General features: G+C 37.2%; 1 protein-coding gene across 1 annotated transcript in view; it reads right to left on the reverse strand.

The window, feature by feature from the left end:
• The window catches only part of LOC143653964 (pantothenate kinase 1-like), a 71,552-nt gene that overhangs the window by 21,243 nt on the left and 27,265 nt on the right, over positions 1 to 23,044 (reverse strand). The window contains 1 exon segment of the mRNA XM_077125378.1: positions 8,770 to 9,122. Coding sequence (XP_076981493.1) covers positions 8,770 to 9,122 — 353 coding nt within the window.

Here is a 23,044-nt window from a genome sequence, read left to right on the forward strand (position 1 = left end):
GATGGTAATTAATATTTTAAAACTTTAATTTATGTGTGAGACTAAAGTAAAAAATATTTATTTGGTACAAAATTTATATTTTGACTGGTGCATTTCCTAATATAACTTATGTGGACTGCTTAATTGAACACCATAATACATAGAACCTTAAATAGGGCATGAGATATTGTAGGTTTGTCCAGGTTAGTGTGATATCCCAACAAATCCCAGGGTGATTTGAACAGTAAATAAAGAAGTATTTTCAAAGTCTCCTTGGGGGAATGGTGAGAAAGGAAGAAAACTCAACTTCCCCATTTGGAGAATTTCTGATATTCATGTGAAGCAGTGGGGACAACCAAATTAATAGGCCAAGCCCTCAATCATGGGGTATGTTCCTATGAAATTTATCCCCAGAAAGGATAGTCTAGGTCTACTTAAAATTAGGCCTAAGTCTCACCCCCAGAGAACCTCTTTTGTTGCTCAAATGTGGCCTCTCTTTCTTAGCCAACATGGCAAAGGAACTCACTGCCCTCCCATTCTCTAAGTGGGACATGACTCCTAGGGGCATAAACCTCTCTGGCAACATGGGACAGAAATCCTAGAACGAGTTGGGACTCAGGATCAAGGGATTGAGAAAACCTTCTTGACCAAAAGGGAGAAGAGAGAAATGAGACAAAATAAAGTGTCAATGGCTGAGAGATTCCAAACAGAGTTGAGAGGTTATCCTGGAGGTTATTCTTACATATTATATAGATATCACCTTTTTAGTGAAGGTATAATGGAGAGGCTGGAGGGAAGTGCCTGAAAATGTAGAGCTGTGTTCCAGTAGCCACGTTTCTTGAAGAAGACTGTATAATGACATAGCTTTTGCAGTGTGACTGTGTGATTGTGAAAACCTTGTGTCTGATGCTCCTTTTATCTACCTTATGGACAGATGAGTAAAACATATGGATTAAAAATAAATAAATAATAGGGGCAACAAATGTTAAAATAAATTTAGTAGACTGAAATGCTAGTGATCAATGAAAGAGGAGGCAAGGGGTATGGTATGTATGAATTTTTTTTCTTTTTTCTTTTTATTTCTTATTCTGAATTGATACAAATGTTCTAAGAAATGATCATGATGATGAATATACAACTATGTAATGATATTGTGAGTTATTGATTATATATCAAGAATGGAATGATCATATGATAAGAATGCTCGTGTTTGTACGCTATGTTTAAAAAATACATAAATACATTTTAAAAAATGAATAAAAAAATAAACAGGGCGGGCCGTGGTGGCTCAGCGGGCAAAGTGCTTGCCTGCTATGCCGGAGGACCTCGGTTCGATTCCCGGCCCCAGCCCATGTAACAAAAACGGAGAAACAGAATACAATAAAACAAGAAAATGTTTAAAAATGTTTCCCTTTCTTCCTTCCTTCCTTCCTTCTCTCTGTCTTTCCTTTAAAAAAAAAAAAAAAAAAAAAAAAAAAAAAAAAAAAAAAATAAACAAATAATAGGGGGAACAAGGTTAAAATACATTGGGTAGATGGAAATACTAGTGGTCAATGAGAGGAATGTTTGTATGTTAAGAATGTTTATGTTTGTATGTTGTTTTGTCAATAAAAATATTAAAAAACAAAAACAAAAGATTCCAGCTACTGAGAAATACTTTTCTCTGAGTTTAGTTTTCATTATAGTAGGGGTTAACAAACTCAAATTCCTATAGGAGTCAGTGAGGAAAAAAAATGAGTGAAGCTTTGACTAGATATGAAGTAACAAATTGAAGGGACTGTGGCAAGTGAGACACCCCATACCTATTTAAAAAGACAACAGCGATGAGTTCACTCCAGTCCATTATTGGTACCACCCCCATGTGGAAATGGGGGTGCAGTGTTGCCAGATGATCCTTTTTTCAAGAGAAGCCAAAAATCCAGAATTTTTATGTGAAATCTCCCCATTTTAAGGGCTGCCAGCTGATTAAAAATTTATTTACATACACAAGTCAAATAAAATACATCTGAAGGCAGATTCTGACTTCTAGCCTACCAATTTTATGTATGTTTTGATGTTCATCTCTATTATTTAGGCAGGGTTTTAGGCAAGGAAGCTAATGTTTTCCCGATTTTGTAGATGAAATATGTCACTATACTGAGAAGTATAGTGTTATACTGAGAAGTATATTTCAGGCCTTATCATCTCAAGATGAACTACATTTGGAAACATCATTTCCAAACTGAAGACTCTAATTTGTGAAAAGAATTTAGTGATTTTCTGTATATTAATATTAGAAAAAATATGGGTCCTAAACAGAAGGCATACTCAGGATACAATTTTAAGAGGGTCTCCTATGTACTTCAGCTCAGTCTATCAAACATAACTAAATAACTAACTAAATAAATCTGATAAGAAATCAATCCAAGATGGGGGAGTTATATAGAGAAATTACAGTTTAACAAATATAATTGCTGAATCATTATATTGATATTTCTTTTAGTATCCAGTATCTTAGAGCAGCTAGAAGTAAAAATCTAAAATTGCAGAATTGTAACCCCTACAAAACTCTGAAATCTGTTCTATAACTAATTGTTGTGATGTGCTTTGAAATGTACTGCTTTTTTTGTTTATGTTATTTTTCACAAAAAAAGAAAAAAGTCGATTGTGATGATAAAGGCACAGCTATATGATGGTATTGTGAACCACTGATTGTACACTTTGAATGATTACATGGCATGTGACTATATAATATATATCAATAAAGAAAAGTCAAGAGGTTCCATATCTACTGCCTAGGAAGATTTGGTGGACCTACCCCAAACAAGTGATGTTACTTGACTGCAGCTGAGAAATGAGTCACCAAATTAGGTTTCAGAAATGAACAAAATACACATTTGTATGATACCTTACATTTTCCAAGGTGATTTTGCTGACAATGACTCCATAAATCAAATTGTAAATGACAGAAAAGGTTATTTTACTAATCCCAAAACAATTTGCATATAAAATGGTTAATTCTGAATTACAAATTACACTCCGGAATCTTTTTCCCTTAACAAAGAAACCTGACAGAGGCCTGAAGGAGAGATGTATTTCAACATGTTCTGCAAGTGAGCCATTCAACAAAACCAGAAAGATGGCTTCTTCCTTATGCTACATATTAAGCCAGAATAAGTTGGAAGAATGACTGTCTACCAAACCTTATGCCCTGCAAATCACAAATTGCCTCCTGGTTTAATATAAAGAACCAAGCTAATGAGTCTTCCTTCAATTAGTTCTACTTAGATTTTTTTTTTGCAAAGTTTTCCTTCCCCTGCTTGCATTCCCTCCTCCTCATCTTTTTTTTTCTTTTTTCTTGGGATAAAGACTTTATTTCCTTTTGGATAGATTTGTTACTAGCCAAACAACTTAAGAATTAATATGGGATCACATTATGTTAAAAAAATACAGTGGTATTTAGAAAATTTGAAAAGCACACAAAATCATAATGTAATTTCTCAAATAGAATGAAAGAAAAATAACTCGATTGCTAAATCTGACAATTTGAGATGACTATCAATATGATAGGTTAAGAAAACATTCTTTGACCACCACATTTGGCCACAGTAGCTGTAACTGATCAATAAATTCTGCATGATGTAGATGGGAGTACCATGTATATGCCATGTTCTTAATGTAACCACTAATCACATGATAAGAATTTCTTTCCAGTCATTTTTCCCTACATATGTTTTTTTTTTTTAAGGAGTAAATATTTTTTTAATCATCACAATCAACTTCTTTTTTTCTTTTTTGTGAAAAATAAAGCAATAAATTTCAAAGCACAGCACAACAATTAGTTGTAGGATAGATTTCAGAGTTTGGTATAGGTTACAATTCCACAATTTTTTTTTTTTTTTTTTTAGAAATCATTCCATTCTACATATGCAATCAGTAATTCTTAATATCATCACATAGATGTATGATCATCATTTCTTAGTACATTTGCATCGATTTAGAAAAAGAAATAGCAAGACAACAGAAAAAGAAATAAAACGATAATATAGAGAAAAAAATAAAAATACAAAATACAAAAAAAATATATAAAACAAACAAAAAACTATAGCTCAGATGCAGCTTCATTCAGTGTTTTAACATAATTACATTACAATTAGGTAGTATTGTGCTGTCCATTTTTGAGTTTTTGTATCTAGTCCTGTTGCACAGTCTGTATCCCTTCAGCTCCAATTACCCATTATCTTACCCTATTTCTAACTCCTGATGGTCTCTGTTACCAATGACATATTCCAAGTTTATTCTCTAATGTAGGTTCACATCAGTGGGACCATACAATATTTGTCCTTTAGTTTTTGGCTAGTCTCACTCAGCATAATGTTCTCTAGGTCCATCCATGCTATTACATGCTTCATAAGTTTATTCTGTCTTAAAGCTGCATAATATTCCATCGTATGTATATACCACAGTTTGTTTAGCCACTCTGTTGATGGACATTTTGGCTGTTTCCATCTCTTTGCAATTGTAAATAATGCTGCTATAAACATTGGTGTGCAAATGTCCGTTTGAGTTTTTGCCTTTAAGTCCTTTGAGTAGATACCTAGCAATGGTATTGCTGGGTCGTATGGCAATTCTATATTCAGTTTTTTGAGGAACTGCCAAACTGCCTTCCACAGTGGTTGCACCATTTGACATTCCCACCAACAGTGGATAAGTGTGCCTCTTTCTCCGCAACCTCTCCAGCACTTGTCATTTTTTGTTTTGTTGATAATGGCCATTCTGGTGGGTGTGAGATGATATCTCATTGTGGTTTTGATTGGCATTTCTCTAACGGCCAGAGACATTGAGCATCTCTTCATGTGCCTTTTGGCCATTTGTTTTTCCTAAGTTCTACTTAGATTTGAAGATTACACACATCCACAATTTCCTGACCTTTCCTAATGTTTTTTCCACCATTATTAACTTTTTAAGACTGTTTTCTTGGAGATTTCTGGCATAAGAAAGATTAATTCTTAGGTCTTTACACCTTGAAAATGTGATGATAGCAATCAGAAAATCCTTTCCTAAGCCCTAAATTGTAAGTCAATCAAATAAGATGTAATATGTCTTGTTTGTTCAGTGTGTGAGTCTTTTGAATTACTGGGTTCGGTTTGTTTTTTTAAGCAATTCTAAAAGTCACTTTTAATTTCTAATTAATGTTAGCCTTGAACTGAACAAAACTCACAGGTAAAAGTATCTGTTATAATGAAGAACTAGGTGGCCAGAAAGGATAGCTTTTTTCTATAAATTTTCCATTGTTAAGAATACTTTGCGTCCTTAAATATAATCTTGTTGATGACAGGAAGTGTAGGTGCAGAAGAAAATCTTACAATTGGTACATAAAATATTCTGATAGGTTCTTTGAAAGAAAGCGCACAGAATATAGACAGTGGGAAGATAGCAGAAAGCTGTAGTGTCAAGTGCCCTGGTGCACAACAGGCAGGAATTCCCCTCGAAGAAGGGAAGAAAGGCTATGGCCAGCAGCACCACTTTTTTGAATGATTGGGTTCTTCATTGGCTTATCAATTTCTGTAGTTGGATCATTTGTAGCTAGTTAGATCAAGTTTTTCTTTTGTGTTTCATTTTGGTAAATTATTAATTTTGAAGGCTAATTTTTGTCAGTCAGAAATTTGGATGTGACAGTGATCCTAAAATGTTAAGAAGAATGGATAGATGGGTAGATGGATGGATGGATGGTAAGAGAGGGAGAGTAAGAGGGAGGGAGGGAGGAGGAAGGGAAGGAAAAAAATAGATAGCTTTTGTGCTATTGAAAGTATTCTATGCAGGAGTTTAATACTTGTCTCATAGTTTATATGTTCCAAATTATATGAAAAACAGTTAATATTATCTAAAGATTTAAGTACATTTGCTGTATACAAAAAAGAATTTAGTTGTCCTCAAACATTACAATTGCTAACTACTGAGGATCTGCTGAACATCTTTTATTTAGTTCTATTTAGGTAGATTTTAAGAAAGTTTTGTCTACAAAGTATTATCACACCCAAAACAGTAATTTCATTCAATAAAAGAACTTCACAGGTATGTATGTACATACACTGCTTTCTTGTTTATCAAACTGTTTCATCCACACAGCAGTATATATTGACCCTCTACACCTTCAATTTTCTATTCTGTAAGTGGAGAGAGCTTAGGTGTAAGGCACCTAAGGGCCTCTGCACCAACTGTTCCCTCTGCTTAAATGCTCTTCTCCAGATAACTATATGGTTCACTCTGTTACTTCTGGCCTTTGTTTCAATGTTACCTTATCACACACTAATCCTCCCAGCACTCACTGTCCCCCTTGCTCAGCTTTTTTTCTTCCTCCATGGTATTTATCACAGTTTAATATATCCTATATTCACTTGCTTGTCTGATTACTGACCATCTCCTTTCATTGGAATATAAATTCAAGAGGAACATGGACTTTGCATTGTTCATAGCAGTATTTGGCATATGGTAGGACCTCAATAAATATCTATTGAACAAATGAATGATGCTTATGAAAGATATTGATAAAACCTACATAACATCCTAATAGCTTCACCAACTCCAGAGGTGCACTGACAAACAGGTTTTGGAAAGAGATTTGTCTTCTTCAACTCTGTCTTCACCTTGGCCATGATTAAACAGGGAAATAGAAGGCATCTTATATACTTTTCTTTTATAGCTATATGCCTGGCCTGGCCAGGCTATACAAAAAGTACTCCAGATGGGCTCCCTGCTCTAGTCCATTCATGAGACTCCAACAGCCTGCCTGAAGTAGAGGCTTCTTTATCTCAGCTATAATAGAACATGGCCCTTCTCAGCTTAGGACTTCAAAAAATGCATTTGTTCATCACCAACACATATTGAGTAGTTTTCTCCTACAACAGATATTGCCCCAGGGGAGGGATGAAGGCAATGACAAAGGTTGTATAAATGCTCCAGGTTACCGGGTTTAATTCAGGCTCCCTAGTGAAAATAGACCAGATAGGGTGTCCTTGAGGGATCTAGGATGCTCACAGCACTAGGAGTAGGTTAGCATTTTCTTCTGACTCAGAACGGAGCCAACACCCTAGCTCTTGGGTATTAGAGCCTCTCAAGCTCTTTAACCTTTGCTCCCTTAGCCATGTAGTATAAGAATCCCATACTCTTTAATCTCCAAAGATCACTTCCAGTTCTGATATCCTAAAAACCTCCTTCCCTTTCTCCCCACCTTACCACCACTGTGTGGCAGATGATGAAAATGAGGCCTGTAGGAGGGACATGTCTTACCCAAAGTCACCTAGTTGGTTAAATATAGAAACAGAACTAGAATTTGGGTTCAACGCTTCTTCTGTCACAACCTAACTTGGCTCTGAATCTCAACCTCCTCAGTTTGGAAATTCCTTGAGCACTGAGCCCCTTTGGTAAGATAAAAGTTCCCTATGGGTCATTTACATAAGTAGCAATGTCACACTCTATCCTTGGGGAGGGAAAGAAGGAGTCACAGAAGAAAAAAAGCCAAACTCTTGAGTGTGAGAAGCTCCACTAAAGATGTTACTCTAGCCCTCTGTTGCCAGCTCTTCTAGGAACTATTTACTACAGTTAATGAGATAAATGGTGCTAATTTTGATGAAACAAAACGATGTCTGCATTTTTAACTTTATTAAATACAATGAATAATGTAGTCCAGAAATAAAATTAATGATAAACTTTATACCGAAACGGGGTTATATTAGTTCCATGACAAAACTCTAGGAATTTGCTCTCCAAGCTTTGAGAAAATGTATTTTACACAACTTATCTCATTATATTTTCAACTATCTGGCAAGACTAATCCTAAAACCCTCCAACACTTCCTTCTCCTATGCTCAATCACTTCTCTTTATCTAGTTCCCTTTTATTATTCAAACTGTGTAAATATCCATTATTTCATTTAATTCTCACAAAAGTCCTATGAGATGAGGTTGGACAATATGAAGATTATTTTTTTGATTAAATGAATGTGGGGGAATAAGAGTACACAGATATTAAAGAATTGCTAAAAAGAAACTCTGGACCCCATATTACTCATCTGTATCTTTCTTTTAGCTAAATTTGTAGAATCTAAAGGAGCAAATGTGTACTACCAGTCAGGATGCAGCATTATCCTGATTATATTGAATCAAACACCCTAAGTGGCATTCATTGATAAAGGAATTCACTTTTAAATGGTACCAAAAAATTTTTATGTGTGTGAGCAAAACTTCTGAATGAAGGTAACACTTTCAGTAAGACATTCAATAACAAAAGAGATACTTGATAGCAAATAGGTAGACAGAAGCAGTGATTTGTTATAGGAGTTAAGGAAAATCTTCCTATGGGCCTCTGCCTATATCTATAAGACTGGTATAACAGTTAAGTCTTCATAAAACTGTAGTAAGGTCTACGGAATATTCTAACTTCAAATGGGGGTTTATATCATATAGGCTTTAGGGTACTGCACAGCAGCAATTGTAACAAAAATGATGGATGACAATGATGGCTAATATTTACTCAGCAGTCACTAAGTGTCAGGCACCTGTGATCTCAGTTTGCATTTTATATCTTATGTTGCAATTAATCTTGAATGCAACAATCCTATGGGGTAAAACTATTTTTCTCATCCAGATGAGGAAACTGAGGCACAGAGAGATAAAAGTAAACTTGTCCAAAGTCCCAAGACAAGTAGTCTAGTTTTTAAGTATGAGACGGTGAGATTATGGACTGTAAGAGTTTTCTTTCTTTGGTCTGAGAGGTGGGTTTGTCATTTTAATAGGGACAAACCCAACATACCATTCTGAAGTCCTCTTCAAACTTGAAAGCCCCTCCTCCTGTGGCACAGAGTGTGGTGTGAAGGCTGGAGAAGTTCTTCTCGCTGCCCATCTGAATGAACCTGTGCAGGGCACAGCTGGGAAAGCGGATGAAGTGCAAATTCCCTTTGCGCCCGCACATGGTCAGGTTTTTCAGTTCCAGGTGGACATCGCGGATCCCAGTTTTCCCATAGGCAGTATTAGAAGTCAAATATTTTCTGATGCTCTTCAGGTTCTCCACTTCCTCTTGTTCTTCTTCAGCTGTAATATCCTTCGGTTCAAAGTAGACCAATTTAACCAGTGTTCCGCCGATATCCATGCCAAACCATGGGAATGCTAGAGGACAGAAAGAAAGAGGGCCACTGAATGGACAATTCTGACCACAAAGAAATGTCCATTATTTGAACATAAAATAATGAAATGCAGTAGTATCACATCTATACGTGCATTTAGCATTCAATTTGCTTGAATACAAGTGTATGTGCCTGAAAGACACAGGCAGAGGGAAATTCACAATTTAAATAGTGCCAATGACTGTCTGCCTCAGATGTAAATATAAGATGAGAAATAATCTGATTCTTCAGTTCCCTAAGTCAGTCACAATTCCCATATGTTTCTCAGAGTGTGTGTGTATCTCAACACACTAAGCACAATTCCAATATTTTAAAATATATACTTGGCATAAAATGTGGCTCCCACATGCTAAGTATTTTATTAGAGTCTCAGCCAAAGAAACAGTGATCTGTTCCAATGCCAGAGAGAAAGCTAGCTATGCTGGGTGTATTGAGAGACCGCTGTATAATTTTCTAACCTCCTACGATGCCTTCCTAAAGGTCTTTTTGATGCTAATTTTTACAACATTCAATTTTTGCCTCTATGAGCTGATTTTGTAAGACCCAACTCCATTGTTTCAACCTACAGAATAAAGAAGGAGAAAGGGAGAGAAAGTGGACCATGAGAGATGATGGGAGACATGACGATAACTATAGTGGCAGAACAGCTCATGTTATGTATTATTTCTTTTCATATTTAGAAGAGATACTCTTTACATCTCAAATGGTCTGCCCAGGAGTTCTCAACGTCGACTGTATATTAAAATCACTTGGGACGCTTTTAATATTCCAAATTCTGGTTCCATTGATAGCAGTAGTTGTAACATTTATTTTAGGTTCCCCAGTGATTATAATGTGCAAGTTTGGGAACTATAAACCAGAAGAACCATCACTACTGACAGGCAAGCCTGCTCCTGACCAGGTCTGAAACAGAAAGACATACCTCTAGGTATATTAAAAACATAACACATTGAAATAGCTTGAGATGTTCTTCTATGACAAAATGAATTCTACAGTAATTATTTTTATAATTGTTAAAGGAACAGAACAGGCTATTTAGAGGCAGACTGGTAAGTTAGGGCTGTGCTATCAAAAGTACTACAGGGCGGGCCGCGGTGGCTCAGCGGGCAAAGTGCTTGCCTGCCATGCCGGAGGACCTCGGTTCGATTCCCGGCCCCAGCCCATGTAAAAAACAAACAAACAAACAAAATACAATAAAACAAGAAAATGTTTAAAAAAAAAAAAAAAAAAAAAAAGTACTACAATGAACACAGAACAAACCCAAAAGGAAACCCAATTTTCAGAGTCTTGCTTTTCATTTCCCTCAGCAGATTCATTAGCTAAATCTGGAACTCTACTATTCAAACTGAGCTTAAGGATTCAGGCAGCTAAAGTGTCTTCTTTTTAAAAGTTTCTATTTTATTCAGCCCTAGAGTACATCCATATGCATCCTTGTCAAATTATGTGAATTACATGGAGAGATTACACACCAGGAACATTACTAGGATCTACAGAAGTTCTCTAGGCACCCCTATTACTTGGCTGCACGTCAATATGCTGAGAAGAATGGAGGGGTGGGTGTATGCCAGGAAACCATCCCTGCAAACAAAAACATCTCTCCTTTGCCTCACCCTTGTTATTTCAGTGGTGATCCAAGCCAGCTGCCCCATACTTGGTAAGTAGTAACTCAATTCTAACATTATAGAAAAATAAAATCCCAGAAGACTAAGAGCCACAAATTCCACTGATGAGAGCAAGTTAACAAATGTCCTATTTCCATGGCAGTAGCGTGCAGAACAAATATACTCAATCCCTGTGATGGTTGGGAAGCTTGCTTGTTCAAGCAGAAGATAAGAGAAAATTGGTAATAGCTCATCCATATTAGTCAATTCAGAGCTCAGGTGATGTTTCTCGGCCCATTTTCTCAAATTCACTCTTACTATGGCTCATGGGGTAGGAGGAGGAGCATGGCATAATAGATAAAGCCCTGAATTAGGATTCAGAACAACTGCTCTAGTAGCAGCATTCAGTAACTAACTCACTGTGAGCCCCTCTACTTCTCTGGATCACAATTTTTCTCATTTGTAAAAGGAGTGGGTTACATTAGAATGGTCTCCAGTTCCCTTCCCCTCTCTAAACGTTCTATGAATTCTTTAAGTAATACAGAAGAAAAATCTCAACCATCCTCAATCATACTGGTCAATCAGAGCTCTGGCTTTAAACTCAAGCAGAAATGCTGTACGGTATGTTAACAGCAGCCTGTGCTATGTAATCAGTGCACCAGTTGTGATCCAGCTAGACACCGGTTGTTGGACCAGATAGAGTAAGGGTATTCCAGGGCATGGCTGGGATAACCATTTTGGAGAGACTCTGGCAACATCTATTAAATCTATTAAAAAATCCAGTTAGCCCCTCTACTGGATCACATAAAATAAATGCACCAATATTCAAAAAATAGGCATAAGAATATATATCGCAGCATCCTTCAGAATGACTGGATTAAAACAAATACAGAAACAAAATAAAAACAAACAGGGAATAAAAAAAGGTCCTTCAACAGGGAAACTGTCAAAGTATGTGACTTCCCAACCATGGAATATTAAGCAGCCATTCAACAGAACAAGTGAGATCTATACCAGCTGGCTATTAAAGAACAAAGCTATCTTCTATTAATGAGAAAAAAAGCGAGATTGAGATGCCTAGAAGTCTAAGTAATTTATCCCATTTAGTTTGAAAGAAAATGAGGGGAGGGACAGAGAGAAAAGAAAGAAGGCAGGAAGGCAAGAAGAACCCTATATGTTTATGACCATATGGGTTTGCAGAAAGGTAAGGAAAGACAGCCCTGCCTACCCCCCTCTCCATCAAGGTGTTAATAGTGATATGGGATAGTACATGAGTAGGTTGTATGGCTGGAGCCTAGAGATCCAGGGGAGGGGATGAGAAAAGTCTTCTATACTGAGATAGAACTTCTGATATATGCAGATGTTAAAAAATAAAAATTCAGCTGCAATGGGCCCTAAGATGGAAGAAGACATATAAGCTATCAAAGGAAAAATTTCCCAGAGAAACTTTTGCACATGTGCACTGAGACATATATAAAGATGTTCATGGCAGTAATTTGTAATAATGAAAAAATGTTAACAACCTAGATGTCCATTAATAGGGAAATATGTAAGTAAAATATGATGTATGCATATGATGGAGTACTATATAGAGTTAAGAGAATCAGCTAGATCTGTATGTCTCAACATAGAGCTCAAAAACAATGCTGAAGGAAAACCTTTTAAATAGTAAGCAGAATTTGTGATCACTTTCAGGCTGAAGCATTTAATTACAGGCCCAAGACCCCCCAGAGCTGTCACAAAGACAGGAAAGATTCCAGCTTTCTCGATAAAACTGAGAAAGTCTGAGTGCAAAGGGTTCATTAACACTCAGCTTTGTGGTGAGGCTCAAATCAAGAGAAAATCGATCATATTGACTGTTACACCCTGAGAAGGTTAAGATTCTTCAAGTAAAGCTCCAGTTAAGTTTGTCGCTTCTCAGTTAATTCTTTCAACTAGAATGGCTCAAAGAAACTAAAGGTGTGGAAAACGCTCAATGAACCATGAAGTAAGTTAATAAAGAAAGGCACAGAAGTGAAAATACAAAGGCACAGAGCAAATATAAGTACGTCTAGAAAAGAACTGAATGTTTGACTACTGATATTTGGAAATAAACTGGAATCAAATAGATAAAAAAACTATTTAGTTCTAAGAGTTGTACCACCAAAGAAACCAGAAGTCTGAATCTAAAACAGGCTGGGAAAACTGTTCAAGACCTGAAAGAACTCTTGAGCTCCCAATCTTCTAAAGAAAGGAGAGCCACTGAGAAAGTTGCTCAGGCCCTAAGGAGGGCATATTCTTTAGTGCTCATTTGAGATGTGATCAAGAATGCAACTGGAAAAGGAGAGAATCCCAAGGGGTAGAGAGAACAATGGTCTGAGGGAACCCCCTCCTAGGAAGAAGAAGGAGAGCCCCAAAGGAACATTTTCTACCCACAAGGTAGGGAGCCTAAGGGATTTTAGAATTGCTTTGACATTTTAGAATGGCTGAAGACCAGTGACTGCTGCATATCTCCCACTCATTCCTTTTCTGAATGGGAGTATCTGTTGAGTTTTCCAATCTTTGTTTCACCATTTTATATTGGTATACATGGAGCAGGGGTAAGGGTGCAGCAACAACAGTAACTTGTCTTTAATTCCTAAGTCTCTAAGATCAAGAAGAACCACATCAAGAGTTGATGTAAAACCTGGCTTGCATAAACACACAGTAATTGAGAGACTACTATGCATCACCTAAATTTTGTGACTGGGTGGGACTTGGGGCTCCTTGGGTGAGGGGATGAGTGTAATTTAACTGCAGGAGAGAATTAAACCAAACATCTGGTCGGAAGAGCAGGTTATGATAATCACTAGTGCTGCATTTCTGTTTCTCTTCCTGCTGGACCTAAGGAGTTGGACAGCAACTTCTGGCCATTTTATAACTGGGCTGAGCTATGTGACTAATCTGGTCAGTGAGCTGCAAATAGAAATGGTATACTTCACATCTAGGCAAGAGCACTTACACAGCAGGTGCAAGACCCTCCAGAATTCTTTTCTTGCCAGCATCAGCAAAATTCAAGACAACCATTGCCTATCAGCTGGGTGTCAGAGTGAAGATGAGCAAGAATGGAACCCCCCAGACACCTCTCAATGGATACGTAGTGTGAATGAGAAATAAACTTTGTTGTTTTAAATCACTGAGATTTAAGGGTTATTTGCTGTTGCAAGATAAATATGCCTATCCTAATATACCCTCCATCAAATTCTTAGGCTGTTTTTCACCCCTGGAATATCCCTCACTTGCAGAACCAGATATACGTACTGCCTTTATCAATGTGGTAGTAACATTATAATAAAAAGATGTGTAGGTTGTCTCACTGAATACAAACCAAGATTGTCAATCTGGTCGTAGTTAAACCTTGAAATAAATCTGTATTTCGAATAAAGTGTGGTGAGAATACTTAAAAACGATATTGGTAATCAATGACTTCAAAATGAAGCCTGGGCACATGAAGATATCTCAGTAAAAATTAGAAAGGAAAAAGTAAAAAAACTAAACCTGTTTCTTAAAGATCTTTCAGAACACTAGAGTAGTCTCTGAGAGGCACTTAGGCTTCCTGTGGTAAATTTCAAGGATACACAGTGAACACAAAAGAGCTTAAGTGAACAAAGACAAAAAAGACAAAAAAAAAAGGTTTCCTGCCAGCCAAAGAAACAATTTTGAAGTGCTAAGGGAGCCTGATAATAAAAAAAATATCTACCTCCTCTTGATTTCACAATGTAGGGAACTAAATGTAAAATCTTTTTCCCTACTAATAGTCACAGAGCTTTAAGAAAGGAGGCTGGTGGACAAGGTTCCCTAATGCCAGCATTTCTTTCTGCATGTAAATTAGGCATCCCAGTGCTACTAGATTTACTCTTTTCAGGGTGGGTCTGACTCAGCAACCAACTGCTGCCATGGATAATAGTAACTCTTTCAAGGTTACAAGTTGGAATTTGTTATAATTGTGAAGGGAGTCACTGAATGAAATTTCTTTTTCCATTAGTTGTGAATAGATTTGTTAAGGCAATTAATAGGTGGAAAAGATGTTTGAGGATTGTATAATCAGCTTAACAGAAAAAAATGAACTTTTAAAGCATTTTGGAAATATTTTTACACTAAATGTATACTAATTTGTTTAAGCTACCTGAAGACCTCTACAAGTTGAAAAACCTTAATTTAGATCCCAATTGTAATAAAATTGTATTTCTTTAGAAATATTCCTATCTCTGAAGGCTTTTCTTCCCTTCATTATGTCTAAATTAAGTTGAATAGCAAAATGTAATTCTTTGCTAGTATAGTCACAGACACATTTTAACTGTAAGAGGGAGAAAGAAGCTTAGGTCAAGCCCAATACTTTGTTTTTAAAAATAAGAAAACCGAAGCTTAGAAAGATGAAGGAATTGTTCAAATCATATTAACTGTAGAACTGGAATCAGGACCCAGGGCTCTGAATTCCAAATTCTACTATACATTTAAGGATGAATCAGTCCCAGAAAGGCAAATACCCTCTTTTCTCTCCTTGGAAGAACTAGCTTGAACAAACTAGGTAGGGAACTTGAACATATGGGTTTTTGTAGAAATATGGTAGTTTTTCCTATTTTTTCCTATTGTAATCTACATCGAATAATTAACCTGGTCAAGGTGTCTCCATTAAACCAAAGCCCTTAACATCCAATTAAATCAGGTTAAGTGCCCTCAGTTAGCCAACACCTCCTACCTGCATTTCTGCATCCATGTATGGGAGGATTTGATAGCTAATATTCACTTTAACATAATAACTAAAATCTGAATAGTTCAATCACTGAAAGCTGCAAATTTTTTTTGTAAAAACCTATAGTCATTATTTAGCATTTTTATTACACTCATCACCATTCTTCATCAGTAGCAGCATATTTGATTGCCTTGCAACCAGAATCAAGTGCAATGCAAAACATAATTTTAGAAGCCTCTTAATTATATGTCAAAGTATGTGATCTTTATCTACAAACATTTTAAGAAAAGAATGCCATCTACTCGAAAAAGCTGTATCCAAACTTTCCTGATCTCCAAGAATAATAGGTACTTATGCTTCCTGAACCCTTTTCCATTTATTTCTTTAAGTCATTAAGAGAGAAGAATTTATGTTTTTGCAATGGGTAGTAAAAATTCCAGCCTTGCCTCCAGTTGTAAACCACAGCAAGTCACTTAATCTCTTTGGGCATCCAATTCTATAAAACAATGAGGTTATCTGAATTTGGAATTCAGAGCATTGGGTCCTGATAACCAGTTCTAAGGTTCCTTTCCATCTCTATAGTTCTGTTGAACTAGGAGCTAAATATTGATAGTACTGAGAACTTATCATTAAGTTCTCGAGAGTTTAGTCTAACATTCAACGTTCAACAATCTGTTGTGGACTTCCAGGAAGATAGCCAAATAGAGTAACTCAAGATTAGCCTTATTCCACAAAAAAATTAGAGAAGGGAGAGGAAGGGCTACTGAGGTGGCGATTTGAGAATACTGTTGATCTGGAAGAGACTTGTGCACCACATAGGGCAGCCCTAGTTGCAGAGGCTGAGGAACTGAGAAGCAGAAAACTGGAGCCAGGCATGGAGGAACAGACCCCCATGAGTGCATGAACAGGAGCTGGGGACTAAGAAGTAGGCCAGGCCGCATTCTTGGGTGCACTACCCTCACCAGCACAGCCCCATCACCTGCAACTCACACCACACCCCACATATCCAAACCCCATCACCTGCTCCCACTCCCCATGCTCCAGGCATCCCCACCCCACCAGCCCCTACCGCACATACCTGCCCCACATCCCCACCCCAAATGCAACACAACCCACCTCTCCTGCACCCCTCTTGAGCACTAGCTCCCCCTCCCCCCCCCCGTTCCCTGCAGGCCTGTTGCCAGTGCCTAAAGGTTGCGGGCACTAACCTCCATTCCCAGGCTACCCCTGTCCCCTGGGAGTGCCTCACCCCACTCCCCCAAGCTCTGTGCATCAGTTTACAGCATTTCTAGACCCATGCATGTACAAGGGCCCCAAATCATGTCATTCAGCTCTGGGAACCTCAGTTTACAACATCACTAGAATCACATATGTGCATGGGCCTCAGCCACACCTCTCAGCTCTGAGAAAGTGCTGACCTGCACAGCTCAGTCACATCTGCCCCCAGTCCACGAAGGTATAATGCCGACCTGCTGCCACACTCTATGCATGTGTACAAAGGACCCTGTGCCTTAGACCAGTGCACACCAGTGTTATGCCCCCCAAACCGGTACAACTGCACAGCTACATCCTCCCTGGCCATTGGGCGCCCATATTCACAAGCATCAGCATAATATCCCCAACCTGTGCCTATACCTGCCCTGAAACAAATCACTGTACTGAGTGCCCCACCCCGTGTCCTGCTTCTTGCTGTACAACCATCCTGCAAACACAAGTCCTTAGACTACTGAAAGAAATCAACTTCCAAATTAAATCAATCAAGATATTTACATGCCACGAAGACAGCAGAAGATCACTAAGCATATCACAGTGCAGACAGATATAGTCCTGCCTAATGACCAAATTAAAACACGAGATGAGACACAGATGTTGGAACAACTCATCGAAGATGTTCACACAAATCTACTGAATACATTAACTGGGATAGCAAATGACACAAAAGAGATCAAGAAGACAGTAAGAGAGCATAAAGAGGAATTTGAAAGAATAAATAGAAAAATAGCAGAAATCACAGCAATTAAAGACTCTGCTGACCAAACAAAAAACATACTAAAGGTACACAACACCACATTTGAAGAGACAGAAGAAAGAATAAGTGATACAGAGGACAGGATAATTGACTTTGAAGACTCAAAGGAGCAAATGGTAAAAAAAAAAAAAAAAAAAGATGGAAAAAAATGAATGGGAACTCAGGGAAATGACTGACAAAACAAAGCACACAAATATAAGAATCATTGGTGTCCCAAAAGGAGAAGAGAGGAGTAAAGTATTAGGAAGAGTAGTTGAAGATATAATGGGCGAAATCTTCCCAACGTTCATAAAGGACATAAATATACAAGTCAAAAAACTTCACACAGAATAAATCCAAATAGGCCTTCCCCAAGACACATACTAATCAGTCTGTCAAATGTTGAAGAGAAGCAGAAACTCCTGAAAGTAGCAATCTACTACATACAAGGGAAACCAAATCAGACTGAGTTCAGACTACTCAATTAGCACCCTGGAGGCGAGAAGGCAGTGGTATGATATATTCAAGATCCTGAAAGAGAAAGATTTCTAGCCAAAAATTCTGTACCCAGCCAAATTGTCTTTCAAAACTGAGGGAGAGATTAAAGTTTTCACAGGCAAAGAAGTCCTGAAAGAATTTGTCAACAAGAGACTGGCCCTATAAGAAATACTAAAAGGAGTTCTGCTGGCTGAAAAAAAAAGACAGGAGAGGGAGGTCTGGAGGAGGGCACAGAATTGAAGAGTACCACTAAGGGTAATTTAAAGAATACAAAGAGAAAGAGGGAAAAGAATATATAAATCTGACAAACAAAATAAAAAAGATAAGATAATGAATTCAAGAAATGTCTTTTCAGTAGTAACTTTGAATGTTAACAGACTAAACTTACCAATTAAAAGATACAGATTGGCAGAATGTATTAAGAAACAACCTAGCTATATGCTGTTTACAAGAGACTCATCTTAAACACAAGGATGCAAATAGATTGAAAGTGAAAGGATGGAAAAAAATTTTCCACACAAGTTGTAACCAAAAGAAAGCAGGAGTAGCTATACTAATATCGGACAAAATAGACTTTAAATATAAAGACATCATAAGAGACAAAGAAGGACACTATATACTAATTAAAGGGTCAATTCACCAAGAAGATAAAACAATCATAAATGTTTATGCTCCCAATCAAGGAGCACCAAAGCACATGAGACAAACATCAGCAAAACTGAAGGGAGCCATAGATGTTTCGACAGTAATAGTAGGAGACTACAATACACCACTCTCCTCAATAGACAGGAGATCACTAAGGAAATAGAGAAGTTAAATAACTTGATAAATGAATTAGATCTATATAGGTCATTGCACACCAAAGCACAAGGATACACATTCTTCTCTAGTACTCATGGAACATTCTCCAGGATAGATCATATGCGGGGGCACAAAACAGGTCTTTATAAATTTAGAAACACTGAAATTATCCAAAGCACTTTCTCTGATCACAGTGGTTTGAAGCTGGATCTCAATAACCACCAAAGAATGAGAACATTGACAAATACATGGAGATCAAATGACACACTCTTAAATAACCAGTGGGTCAAAGAAGAAATTGCTAGAGAAATCAGTAGCTATCTGGAGATGAATGAAAAGGAGAATACAACTTACCAGACATTATGGGATTCAGCAAAAGCTGTGTGGAAAGGGAAATTCATTGCCCTAAATGCCTATATTAAAAACACAAGAAAGAGCAAAAATCAAGGACTTAACAGCACACCTGAAGGAACTTGAGAAAGAACAGCAAATTAACCGTAAAGCAAACAGAGTGAGAGAAATAACAAAGATTAAAGCAGAGATAAATGAATGGGAGAATAAAAGAATAGAACGAATCAATAAAACCAAAAGTTGGTTCTTTGGGAAAATCAATAAAATGGATGGGCCACTAGCAAGTCTGACAAACAAAAAAAGAGAGATGAAATAAAATCAGAAATGAGAAGGGGTGCGTTATCACAGACTCTGAAGAAATAAAAGAAATCATAAGGAGATATTATGAACAAGCATATGTAACAAACTAGACAACTTAGATGAAATGTACAAATTCCTGGAGACACATAAACAAGCTACACTGACTCAGGAAGAATTAGAAGCTCTCAACAAATCGATCACAAGTAAAGAGATTCAGTCAAAAAATCTTCCTACAAAGAAAAGCCCAGGGCCAGATGGCTTCACAGGGGAATTTTATCAAACATTCCAAAAAGAACTAACACTAATCCTGCTTAAACTTTTCCAAAAACTTGAGGAAAAAGGAACTCTACCTAACTCATTTTATGAAGCTAATCTTTTTAATATGAAAACTGGGTCGAGATCCTAAAGAAAGGAAAACTACAGGCCAATCTCTCTAATGAACATAGATGCAAAAATTCTCAATAAAATATTAGCAAATCGAATCCAGCAGTACATTAAAAGAATTATACATTTGGTATAAAACCAAGTGGGTTTATACCAGGAATACAAGGATGGTTCAACACAAGAAAATCAATTAATGTAATGCAGCACATTAACAAACCAAAAGGGAAAAATCACATGATCATCTTGATTGATGCTGAAAAACATTAGACAAAATTCAGCATCCTTTTATGAAAAAAAAACACTTCAAAAGATAGGAATCAAAGGTAATTACCTCAATATAATAAAGGGAATATATGAAAAACCAACAGCCAGCATTGTACTCAATGGAGAGAGACTGAAATCCTTCCCCCTAAGATCAGGTACAAGATAAGGATGCCCACTGTCACCACTATTATTCAAAATTGTGCTAGAAGTTCTAGCTAGAACAGCCAGGCAGGAAAAAGAAATAAAAGGCATCCAAATGGTAAAGGAAGAAGTAAAACTCTCAACAAATTCAATAAGGTGGTTGGATATAAAGTTAATGTGCAAAAATCAGTAACATTTCTATACACATTTCTATACACAAGCAATGACCTAGCTAAGAAGTCAGTTAAGGGAAGAAATTCCTTCACTAAAAGAATCAAATACTTAAGAATGAACTTAACTAGGGACATAAAGGACTTGTATACAGAAAACTACATAACATTGCTAAAAGAAATCAAAGAAATCAAAGGAGATCTAAATAGGCCAAAGACATTCCCTGCTCATGGAAGGCTAAATATAGTTAAAATGTCAATGCTCCCCAAATTGATCTACAGATCCAACACAGTACTAATCAAAATTCCAACAACGTACTTTGGAAAGTACTACCAAATTTGGAAAGTTAACTACCAAATTCATCTGGAAGGGATAGAGACCCTGAAAGAGACCCTGAATTGCTAAAGGCATCCTAAAAAAGAACTAAGTGGGAGGATTAACACTCCCTAACTTTAAAACCTATTATAAAGCCATAATGGTCAAAACAGCTTGGTACTGGTACAAAGACAGAAGTATTGACTGATGAAATTGAATCAAGAGTGCAGAAACAGACCACCAAATCTATGGTCAACCGAGTTTTGACAAGGCCCCCAAATCCTCTGAACTGGGACAAAATAGTCTTTTCAATAATTGGGCATGGAAAAACTGGATATCAATAGCCAAGAGAATGAAAGAGGACCCCTATCTCACACCCTACACAAAAATTAACTAAAGTGGATCAAATACCTAAATATAAAAACTAGCACCATAAAGCTTCTAGAAGAAAATGTAGGGAAACATCTTCAAAACCTAGTAATAGGAGGTAGCTTCCTAAACTTTACACCCAAGCACAAGCAACAAAAGAAAAAATAGATAAATGGGAATTCCTCAAAATGAAATGCTTCTGCATCTCAAAAGACTTTGTTAAAAAGGTGAAGAGGCAGCCAACTCAATGGGAGAAAATATTTGGAAATCATATATCGGACAAAGGTTTGATTTCCTGTATATACAAAGAAATCATACAACTCAACAACAAAAGAACAAACGATTCAATTATAAAATGGGCTAAAGATATGAATAGGCATTTTTCTGAAGAGCAAATCCAGATGGCTCAAAAGCACATGAAGAGATGCTCATTTTCCTTGGATATAAGAGAAATGCAGATCAAGACTACAATGAGATACCATGTCACACCTATAAGAATGGCTGCTATTAGACAAACAGGAAACTATAAATGTTGGAGAAGATGTGGAGAAACTGGGACACTTACGCACTGCTGGTGGGAATGTATAATGGTTCAGCCACTATAGAAGACTGCTTGGCAGTTCCTTAGGAAAATAAATATCAAGTTGCCTTATGACCCAGCAATAGCACTACTTGGTATATACCCAGGAGAGCTGAAAGCAATGACACAAGCAGACATTTGCATACTGATGTTCATAGCAGCATTATTCACAATCGCCAAAAGATGGAAGCAAACCAAATGCCCATCAACAGATGAGTGGATCAACAAAATATGGTATATATATATATATGATGGAATATTATGTAGCAGTAAGACAAAATGACATCCTGAAGCACATGACAAGATGGACAAGCCTTGAGGACATAATGCTGAGTAAAATTAGCCAGACACAAAAGGACAGATACTATATGATTCCACTTTTATGACCAGCATAAAGGTATAATCAGAGGCTTATAATACAGAATATAGGGGACTTAGAGATACATAGAAGTTAGAGATGGGTGAACCGTTAGCTAATGAGGTTGAACTCCAATGTAAGGGAATAGATGGGAGCAAGGGTGATTCTCTAATGGGTCTAGAAGTAATATTACCATATTGAAGATGAACAAGATTGAAAGATTTCTAAAGACTGATGTGTCCCACTAACTCACACTAGAAAGATGAATGAGTTCTCATAAGAATTACTTCAAAGATATGATTTTTGTATAAACAGTGTTTAAGTCCAGGGGGAGAACTACTACCACAGAAACAGCAGAGGTAAATAATGGGGGGAGGGACAAATGTTAAGAGGAAGTTTAGATTTCCTTTTTGGTGAGGGTGTGTTTATTGGTTTTCTGTCTCTTGAGAACAATGAAATTATCTAAAATTGAGAATGTTGATGGACTGTGGACTTTGGGCCCTTAACATGATGCCTGATGAATGCAGGTGGCTGAAGGATGCACTGATGGAGAAGTAGATTGGTGAACGATGGTGTGGTGCTTTGAAATGATATATGTACCCTAGAAAAGCCATGTTTTAAGCCCAATCCCATTTTGTAAAGGCAGCTGTTTCTTCTAATCCCTATTCAGTATTGTATGTTTGAAACTGTAATTAGATCATCTCCCTGGAGATGTGATTTAATCAAGAGTGGTTGTTAAACTGGAATAGGTGGAGGTGTGTCACCACCCATTTGGGTGGGTCTTGATTAATTACTGGAATTCTATAAAAGAGGACACATTTTGGAGAAAGAAAGATTTCTGAGAGAGCAGAGAATGACACGGCCACGAGAAGCAGAGAGTCTACCAGCCAGCAATCTTTGGAGATGAAGAAGGAAAACGCCTCCTGGGGAGCTTCATGAAAGGAAGCCAGGAGAGAAAACTAGCAGATGACAACGTGTTCACTATGTGCCCTTCCAGCCAAGTGAGAAACTTGATCCTGTTCGCCATGTGCCTTCTCACTTGAGAGAGAGACC

Source organism: Tamandua tetradactyla, chromosome 13 (genome assembly GCF_023851605.1).
Source record: "Tamandua tetradactyla isolate mTamTet1 chromosome 13, mTamTet1.pri, whole genome shotgun sequence".
Lineage (NCBI taxonomy): Eukaryota > Metazoa > Chordata > Mammalia > Pilosa > Myrmecophagidae > Tamandua > Tamandua tetradactyla.